The 9,752-nt window shown below is 36.6% G+C and overlaps 1 protein-coding gene across 3 annotated transcripts; it reads right to left on the bottom strand.

Moving 5' to 3' along the window:
* Positions 1 to 239: 239 nt before the first annotated feature.
* On the bottom strand, positions 240 to 7,567 carry LOC122996541 (solute carrier family 22 member 7-like). Of its 3 annotated transcripts, XM_044372026.1 has the most exons (11): positions 7,471 to 7,567; positions 6,993 to 7,390; positions 5,912 to 6,015; positions 5,351 to 5,505; positions 4,118 to 4,286; positions 3,622 to 3,745; positions 3,231 to 3,340; positions 2,808 to 3,022; positions 2,016 to 2,124; positions 885 to 1,091; positions 240 to 515 (listed from the first exon to the last, which is right to left on the bottom strand). In XM_044372026.1, the coding sequence occupies exons 2-11, from the start codon at positions 7,371 to 7,373 to the stop codon at positions 476 to 478; spliced, it is 1,614 nt and encodes a 537-aa protein (XP_044227961.1). In that variant the 5' UTR covers positions 7,374 to 7,390; positions 7,471 to 7,567; the 3' UTR covers positions 240 to 475. The 3 variants fall into 3 exon arrangements, with proteins under 3 accessions (XP_044227961.1, XP_044227960.1, XP_044227963.1); XM_044372025.1 differs by having other exon boundaries at positions 6,993 to 7,564; XM_044372028.1 differs by lacking the exons at positions 240 to 515; positions 885 to 1,091; positions 2,016 to 2,124 and adding an exon at positions 2,370 to 2,632 and having other exon boundaries at positions 2,779 to 3,022; positions 6,993 to 7,565.
* Positions 7,568 to 9,752: the final 2,185 nt, after the last annotated feature.

Below are 9,752 nucleotides of genomic sequence, written 5' to 3'. Positions count from 1 at the left end.
AAGCAGATTAACCAATGACGAGTGTAATTTATTCAGTTTGTACTTTATGAATATTATCCTCAATGTTCAACTGTACTGATGGTTACAAACTACACAAAAAACACACTTTTATTTTTCCAAATTTTATTCATAATTTCTAAAAACAAACCTACATTCCCCACCCACCCACCAAACACAACCCTACCACAAGACCTCAACAAAACCATATAAAACCAAACGAAAGATTAAAAAAAAAAAAAAAAAAATTAAAAAGCAAGCATCTGAGGTACACATACATTTTGACCTGAGTTTTCTTCGAAATTGCATTGATGAGATTACCTGTTCTCACTCTCACTGTTTACACTGACAGGAGGCAGTTACAGCTGATTGAGGTACTTCTGCATGATGTGTATGAGCACAGAAACAAAATCCTTGTTTCACAGAACTTATTTCTTCAAAACTAAGTGTTTGTTGTGTTGTTTGACTCCAGAGAAACTCACGAAGACTCCAAGGAGTGAGAGGAGACATGATTCCTTCTGTAATGAATCAAAACAGTAAAGTCATGAATTGGATGTTTTTTTATTTATTTATTTATTTTGCATCCATCAGCTATGTAGCCATACTCCTTTTTTAAATTGTTTTAATTTCAAATTTCCCAAAAATTCTCTATATAAAGAAACTCAAATACAGGTATTTTATTTAATCTCATGAATCTAATTTAAAAGTGATTTTTCAAAATATTCGTAATCCTTTTTAATCTTTAAGTTGATTGTGGGCTGACAGTTTTTCATGATTTCATTTTATACAGCATCAGTGTAATTCTGGATAAGACCACAGGATGGCAGCAAAGTAAAACTAACTGAGATTCTATGTATAGTGTGGCTTTAATATACTATTTTACAAACCTTGGCTTTTCTATATCATCAATGGTCTCTGGAAGCCTCACATTCAGAGTCTCTGGAAGCAGGAAAGACACCAGACCAGATATGATGGCCACAGTGCAGATGATGACTTGAGGAAGAGTAGTCCATACGTCCTCCAGCAGCAGGATGAGCGGAGCGAATGACACTCCCACACGACTTATGAAGCTGGTGTAACCCAGACCGTTTTGTCTGGTGAGACAGAAGGAATACACAGTACATTGAGAGAATCTGAGTGTGGCCTTATTGTAGGTAGGAAGCAGTGTTTTTGAGGTATTTCACTGGATTTATAATCAGCATCATTTTTAGTTTTCTGATGAGTTTTTGTGGAAACTTAACACCAAAGTTGTGCCACTAAGATAAGATAACACTTTATTGATCCCCGTGGGGGAAATTTAGGTGTTATTCAGGTGACTGAATAAATGGTGAAAAGACGGTGGTAGGAGAGAGACAACAATAGCATTTAATGAAGTCCACTGGGTATTACTGTCTGTAAATTACAGTCCAAACTGTCCACCAATCACATCAAAACTGTTGGAAAAAAATATGGAAAGGGGGGTAAGATATAACGTCGGTATAGAGAGAAATAACATTAAGTACAAAGAATAAAATGTTAAAATAAATGAAATGTAATTTAAACTGATCAACCTGCTGTTTCACATTAAAGTTAAATTAAAATATATTTATGGCAGCAGATATAATAATAAAACAGCTTATCTTTAACGCAGCTGGATTTAGTCCAACAAGAAATAACAACAGACAAATGTTAATGATAACTGGCAATAACTGGTGAGTTGGCCTGATGAAGTGATGTATATAAAACACAGGACAATATGCCAACAATTGAATTAAAATCTTAATGATACTATTAAAGGAAAATGCATTATTTTACAACATGGATCTTATTCTAAAAGGTTGGCCATCTTCGCTTTGGTAATTATAATATTTTACCCACCAACTTCACTTAAAATGGAGTCCAGTAGGCCCAGTAACACAAGGACTTGAAGAGCAAAATGTCATGACTGAGCAAAGTAATCACCAGAATTATGTATACATATATAAATAAAACCCTTTTTATTTAAACTTTTTAATTAAACTGTAGAAACAGTGACTGACCTGACAACTGTGGGATAAAGCTCAGTCGTGTAGAGGAAGATAGTCGTGAAGGAAGCTTCTGATAGGCCTTTTCCAAGAATGGCCACAGTGGCACGCACATGCCACAGATCTACAGAGAACAAGTACATATATGTGTTAATTGTTTTTTTCTAGATGCTCTGACTGTGCATTCGAAACCTGATATATCTTTTTCCTCTTGCCATAGAGCTATTTTTGTCCTAAAACTATTAAAACACATCAATGAGTCACACCGCTGCACTGGGTGACATGTTCCTTCATCACCATGAACACACACACCATCCTGCTGCCAGAAATACTCACTAGAGCATCAAATGTGGATTCATCTGCCACTGAAAATAGTCCCCAACAAATGCACTATGTCATCCTGTTTAAGTAACGTTCGCTAAAAACTACAGTGCCCAGCTAAAAATGAAACTATATATTTGCGACCCATTTTTAAAGATTTACATCTTTAGTAGAGAAGTCAGAAAGTATTAACAGACAGAGTAACACATTGTTGATTTTGGGTCTTTTCATGAGATTTGGTTTGTTGAAAAAGAACAAGTGCAGCCTTACAGAAAAACCTGATAAAAATGGAACTGAAATTAATGGTTGAAGATTTTTTTTCTCAGTGTCTTTTTAACTGTTTTAAGGTCCTGGAAGGGTCATTTAATATAATTTAACAAAACATATAACACTTTGTAATTCTGTTAACTGTACAAAAAACCAGCTCCTACACAATAAGTACACAATCGGAAGTAGCAACTGTAGTAAAACAGAATGTTCCATGACCTTTTGGAGCAAAGATGTTTATGGCGATGCAGGTTCCCGTCAGTAACAGGGTGCCAGCTTGGCACTTCCTCCGACCAATGATGTTGAGCAAGAAATAGACCATCAGCTTGGCAGGAACTTCAATGGCAGCATAGATGAAGTGTGTGAGGTACATGTTTAAACCAAATCCGCTGATATTCAGACTGATTCCATAATACGTCGAGGCAACTCCGTACCTGCAGAGTAGAAATGAAGAAGATATCGCTGATTCATTTCTGTTTGTCCCCTTCCATGTATCTGCATATACATAAAGAGATTCAACCAAACATTCACGACTTCCACAAATATCTTGAGGATTTATCAAGACTATGTAATGACTGATTTCACAATGATTTAATACATCTTTTTTTATATCTTTAGGTCATTTTTTGAGGCGACACCCACCACACAATCCCAGTCAGCAGAGTTAACTGTCTCATCTTTGGGGTCTTAAATAGATCAAGGTAAGAATAGTTTTTGTCCTGATTCTCCAGGATTTGTATGTTGGAGAGTGTCTGTGCAGAGGAAGAGATGTAATGTTAAGTGACATGTACAAGCAGATCTGACATCATTTAAATTTAAAAAGTTTTAGGTTTTGAAATTTTTTGACCATATGGTCGTATAAAAAAGCAATTGACCTGTGGACACTGAGATAAATGAGTTAATGCAACACATAGACTGAACCAGTTTATATGATTGTTTCCTCTTTTTACTCACATCAGAATAATCTAAAAGATCACACAATCAAATAGGTTTAAGTGTTAAACAAACTATTCACCTTTAAGCTGACACTTACTTCTAATTTTAATTTGGATGACAGTTTTTGTCTCTTGTTGAACTTAGCACATCTATCAAGGTAATACTGGGCCTTTTCCATTTTACCATTGGCTAAAAGCCATCGAGCAGATTCAGGAATCCACCTACAATTATATTCAAAATAATAATTAATGAGTGGACACATTAAATAGAACATTATTCAAATCACATGTTAAAACACTTCCAAGAGAAATTGTACTCTAGAACAAGGCTGATTTTTGAGAAATGTTACTGAGTCAAATTAGTCACTGAGTCAAAAACATATTTTTCTCCTTAAGTAGATGCAAAAAGAGGACTCATATCAACAAGGTATCATCTATATCTCACCATTTTGATCAGGTTTAAACTGTAAAAGCTTTATTTGGAGCCAAAGCACTGAGCTTGAAGGAGCAAAAGGAACTTGTTAATATCTTAAATGACAGTTTTTAATAGCCAAACATCCCAGTGCATGAAAATGAAAAAGATATTTCACTTACCACCAGGTCAAAATTGCAAACCCCAGTGGGGCTGTAACAGTCATGATCAGTGTCCGCCAGTCATTCACCAGGAAGGCAAACCCGGCCAGCAGCATGTTACCTGCAGACCAGGCCAGGCTGCCGATCACACCGATAAACGACCTATGACCTACGTCGACCCATTCGATGCCTGCAGGGGGAGGCAAGAGACAGAAAAAATATTCAACCATATATTTTACTAAATAGATATTTGGCAATTTCTTTCTGTTTCATTTTGATTTCACTGGGATTTTGGTTAAACGCTCGCAATCAGATTAGATATTGAACTTTTAAAAACTCCCTGTATCTTGAACACCCAATTTAAATGCTCTCAGCAGTTGCCAGGCAACCAGCAGACACTCCGGGAAGTTACTGCTCCCTGCCAGGAAATAGTCTGACACACAAGCCCCCAGACAAGCATGAAATGCTCATTTTTACACTTTGATTCTTATAATCAAAGTTAATTAGTGAGCTTTAGAGGTGCTGGTGGACGGATTTTGTTACCTTTGGACAGAGTCAGGCTGGCTGTTTCCCTTAGTTTCCAGTCTTTGTACTAAGCTAAGCTGGCTGGTCCCAGTTTCATATTTACCATACAGATGGAGAGTTGCCAAGGTTTATGTATTTGCATTTGACAAGTACATGTACTTTCCAAAATGTGAAACTAATTCTGTCAGTGATTTCCAGAAAGATTCACATGACTGCTACAGAAACAACTCATGAGAGTGTTTTCTGATCTTCCACCTCTATGGTTTGATTTTTCAAGTCAAAACAGCTGTCAGGTGTCCATATGAACAGTGAAAGAGGTTTTCCTCGCTGTAATCATTCACTGTGTTCATACTGACTGTTAAAAGATCCCCTTCAAATGTGCTTTCAATGTGTAAGTGATGGAGGCCAAAATCAAACAGTGTGTCCACACAGTCATTTAAAAGTAGATGTGAAGCTTATATGAGGCTTCAGCAGTCTGAGTTAGTCATATCAAGTGGATATCTGACACTTTTACAGTCTTTTTAGCATCAAATTCCCTCTTTGTGTTTCCCTGTTGAGCTATGGTGGAGGTATGATAACAAAAAGAGGGACTTTGGCACTAAAAAGACTGTAACGTTGAAAGATATCTACTTGATTTGACACATTTGGATGACTGAAGCTTCATTAGTTTCCATTTATATGGTTTACTGTATGTGTTGATAATGTAGGCTTGTATGGCAAACCACTCACTCAGAACTACTGAGTTGATGGTGATTCCTGTCAGCCCGAACCCAGTGAGAAATCTCAGCACTGCAAACAGGATGTAGGAGTTCGCAAACGCACTGGAGAAGCCAAACACCATCGCCATGATGTACGAGGCCAAGAGAGTGTTTTTCCTCCCATACCTGGAAAAAATAGAACAAGAAAAAGAAAAAGAGGAATATGACCATGAAGTTTTTGTGATGTAAATTTCCTTTAAAATGAAGTTTTCTGAGAAGTTAAATGGGATTCTAAATATTCTTAAATATATTAATCAGGAAATAAGTGACAAAAAAGCTGAATATTTGTCCAGAAAAAGAAATCGATTTTCTTACTTTCCACAGGTTTAATGAAAGTTTAGTAATAAAACATAATGCAACAAAAATCTGACAAAATATATGGGTACTGATAAATGTTACTGACATGATGAATGAAGTCTGAATAATCTCATGTTTAAGTGAGAGAACAGTAAGACAATCCACTATTAGAGCTGCCAGATTTTACTCTTCATCATCAGAATGTTACAGGTAGACATACTTGTTACGCACGTACTTATCACAGAGAAATCCAAAAGCTATTGCGCCCATCATCACTCCGGAAAAGAAGATTGTGCCTGTGGTTTTGGTCAGGCTTTTTCTATCACAGACAAGGTCCCACTGGAAGGAGAGATCACAGGTAAAGAGAGAGTCATGTTGTTCATTATACAGTAAGTGTATATCGATGAAAAGAGATCTTATTTACAACAGTTTCTGCTAAATGTGCTGGAAAGTGCAAATTAGATACTGTTCAGGAGACAATGTACGTTTAAAGGTTTCTGTCACACTTAAAATTGCACTAGAAAAAGATTTTAATGAATATGTAATTGTCTCATCAGCCTGAATTGGAGACTGAAGCTGAAACATATTAAAAAAAAAACTTGGTGCAAGTTAAGATCAGTGATACAAGAACTGCAAGATTTCGAAGATTTTATTATTTTTACACATTTGAGAGACTGTGTGATGATTTTCTTATTTGTAACTGAATTTTTTCCACATCTCCTTTCCTTGCCTTTCCTTTTACTCATCAATACTGAACTCATTCATTAGACAATTAAACATAAATTTATGTTATTGATTAACAATATATTGTACTGTGTGAATGCAATAAAACAATTTACTTTCTAACTGAAATGATAATGATAAAATGTGTAAAATTGCGAGGAAGGTGATGACTTTTACAGTATGATCACATCATTATAATTATATACTACTAATCTACTAACTGTTACAAATTCCATCTTCCTACATGGTCTAAATACAGTTTAAAAAGTCCCACAATGCCAGAAACATACTGTAATTCTAGTAGAGAAACACCAAATCCCTTTTGTTTTATTGACTTTTTAGCCAAAATCTTTTTAAATTTAGGGATAATAGTGTAATAAAAATATCAGACTCAGCCTCAGAAAACACATTTGTTTGTAATTTTACTAAGTAAACTCTTTGACACATCATTAAAACCCATAAACTAAACAGAGCACATGTCCCTGGTGTCCATTGTGGGTCTTTTTATGGCTTTAGGACTTTTGTAGTGTAAATATCTTTCAACTACTTACAATGTTTCCTACTTTGATACAAAAAAATCAGAGTGGATGTACCTCTGTTGCCAAGGTGGAGGTGAAGGTGGAGTTGTCGTAAACCCATCCGCTCTGACACTGAACTCTCTGCAGGTCGTTGCTGTCGGAGCTGTTGGATAAGAGCTGAAACTGAGGCTCTGCAAACATCTCGCAGGATTTTGGATCCCCATTTTCTCGCACAGGAATGCTGACTGTCAGTCTCTGCGCCTGAGTTAAATTTCTGAAGAGTCCTCCATTATCCAGGGTGCTGATGTCACAGTGGTGAGGAGGCACTGCAGCGATGAAGTTATTCAGTAAGAAGTGACAGGGCAGAACTATTCTAGGGGTGCAGAGCAAGACGATGATGGCGATTTGGAAAGGTCCAAAACCGTCAATTTCCTCCAAGATGCTCTCAAACTTCATCTTCACTCTGCTTATGGCTGCAAGAAACAGATTCACACATTTTATGTTAACAGCAGTTAAAAATCTACAGTTTGATGAAAAACATGAAATTGCTCACCTGAATATGAAACTGATGGAAGGTTTTACATATAATGAGAATCACTGAAATGCTGCTCTCTGCAGCGTTGTCTGACTTCCTTTGTGAGCAGGACTGAGTTTAGGCTCAGCAGCCTTTTCTATCAAATCAACCTGATCATTAACTTCTCTATCACCTTTGGACATTGTTAAGTTAAATATTACAAGACAGAAGTTGTCAAATAGTTTACTCATTGGACAAATTGATGCACATCAGGTACAACTGCTCAATGAACTTAAATGAACTTTATTTAGATAGTACATTTCATGCACAGAATGCAGCTCAAAGTGCTTTACAATTCAACAGCAAAAACTAAAACACAAGTTTAAAACATGCACAAGGAGGAAAGAGGAAAATGAGTGTTACTATTTATAAACTAGTATTTACAGTTACACAGTTATTAAACAAATTAGAGAAAATCATATAAGATTAAAACAGACAGCTGCTAGTTATAGGCTATATTAAAAATATGTGTTTTGACTTGTAGTTCAAAACTGTCCACTGAGTCAGCAAGTCAAATATTTAATGGCAGAGTGTTTTTCAGGGCGTTGTGGCTAAAAGCAGCATCCCCAAAGGTTTTTGTGGTGACCTTGGGAACAGTTAAAAAAGCAGCTGTGGAAGATCTTAGGGGACATGAAGGATCATAAAACAATAGGGAGTCTGTGATATTTAAAGGGGATGAGGTCATGTAGTGCCTTAAAAACTAAGAGAAAGACTTGAAAATAAATTCTAAAATATACAGGGAGCCAGTGTAAGTCAAATAAAACAGGAGTTATATGATCTCTCATTTTAGTTTTTGTTAAAACCCTGGCAGCAGCATTCTGAATAGTTTGCAGTTTTGCGATGGCTGCTCGGTAGGCCAGTATATAGAGCGTTGCAGTAGTCAAGACGAGTAGAAACAAAAGTAAGAACAAGCTTTTCAGCATCTTGCTGGCTCAGTAGAGGTCTCACCTTCGCTATACTGCACAAATGATAAAAGGCAGTTTTGGTCAATGAAAATGGGCTTTAAAATTGAGGTCAGAGTCTAAAATGACACCAAGGTTTCTTACTTGTGGTCATGTCTGCAATGCCAGATGTCCCAGTTTAGCAAGAACATGCTCCCTCTTATTTCCTGGGCCAACTAGGAGGATTTCAGTCTTATCTTCATTTAGCTTTAGGAAGTTCTTGCTCATTCATTCATTAATGGACAGAGTATTTAGGCCATCTGGCCTAATGGACACATAAAGTTGTGTGTCATCAGCATATAGCTGTGGAAATTTACGCCATGCTGATGGATTATGGATCCCAGTGGCAGCATGTAAATTGAGAACAGTAAAGGTCCCAGGACACTGCCTTGAGGCACGCCATAATCAGTGTTTTCTGTTTCCGATATGTGTTCCCCAATTCTGACATGGAATTTCCTTCCAGTGATATATGATTGAAACCAGTTTAGAACCGTACCAGAGAGACCAACCCATTTCTCAAGACAGCTAAGTGAAAGATTGTGGTCAATAGTGTTGAAGGCAGCACTAAGGCTAAGGAGAATGAGGATATGTTTCCACAATCAGCATTTAATCTGAGATCATTTAAAACTTTGACAAGATCTGTCTCTGTACTATGGTTCACTCTGAAGCCAGATTGAATATTTTCATGAATGCCATTCTCAGGTGTTTGTTTAATTGTTTAAGCACTTCCTTTACTAAAATCTTGCTCAGGAAAGGTAGATTTGAAATGGGGTGGTAACTACTAAGAGAGGAGGGGTCTAAGCTAGGTCTTTTTGAGTAAAGGTTTTACAGTCGCGGTCTTAAAAGGGTTTGGGAAAATACCAGATTCTAGGGAGGAATTTATAATGAGGAATGTATTTAAGGAATGTTTATCATATCATAACAAGTCATCTCAGGGCACTTTTCATATAGAGCAGGTCTAGACTGTACTCTTTAGTTTACAGAGACCCATCATTAACAGTAATACGTTCTTTGTATATGTCATGGTGGACTGTCAATTTATGTTTTCTCCATTTGTGCTCATCAACATTCACTTTTCAATTTACAGATAGTACAAGGGATGGGTCTCACCATCAGTCCTTTCTGCTGTTCAGGGAAAAAAACGAATTGTTATCCCTTCAACGCTCATGAATATTGTTTGGATTTTTGCACAAAACCCCCACCCCCCAAAAAAAAATCAAAACATTTATTTATATTTCACCGTAAAAACTTGTGATGATTGTATTTTTTTGTATTGGTCCAGTTCAGAAAAACTTGACAAAGCTGCAGATGGATGCTCAC

Source organism: Thunnus albacares, chromosome 14, assembly GCF_914725855.1.
Source record: "Thunnus albacares chromosome 14, fThuAlb1.1, whole genome shotgun sequence".
NCBI lineage: Eukaryota > Metazoa > Chordata > Actinopteri > Scombriformes > Scombridae > Thunnus > Thunnus albacares.
The sequence above is the reverse complement of the archived record's forward strand: the minus strand, read 5'-3'. Positions and strand labels throughout refer to the sequence as shown.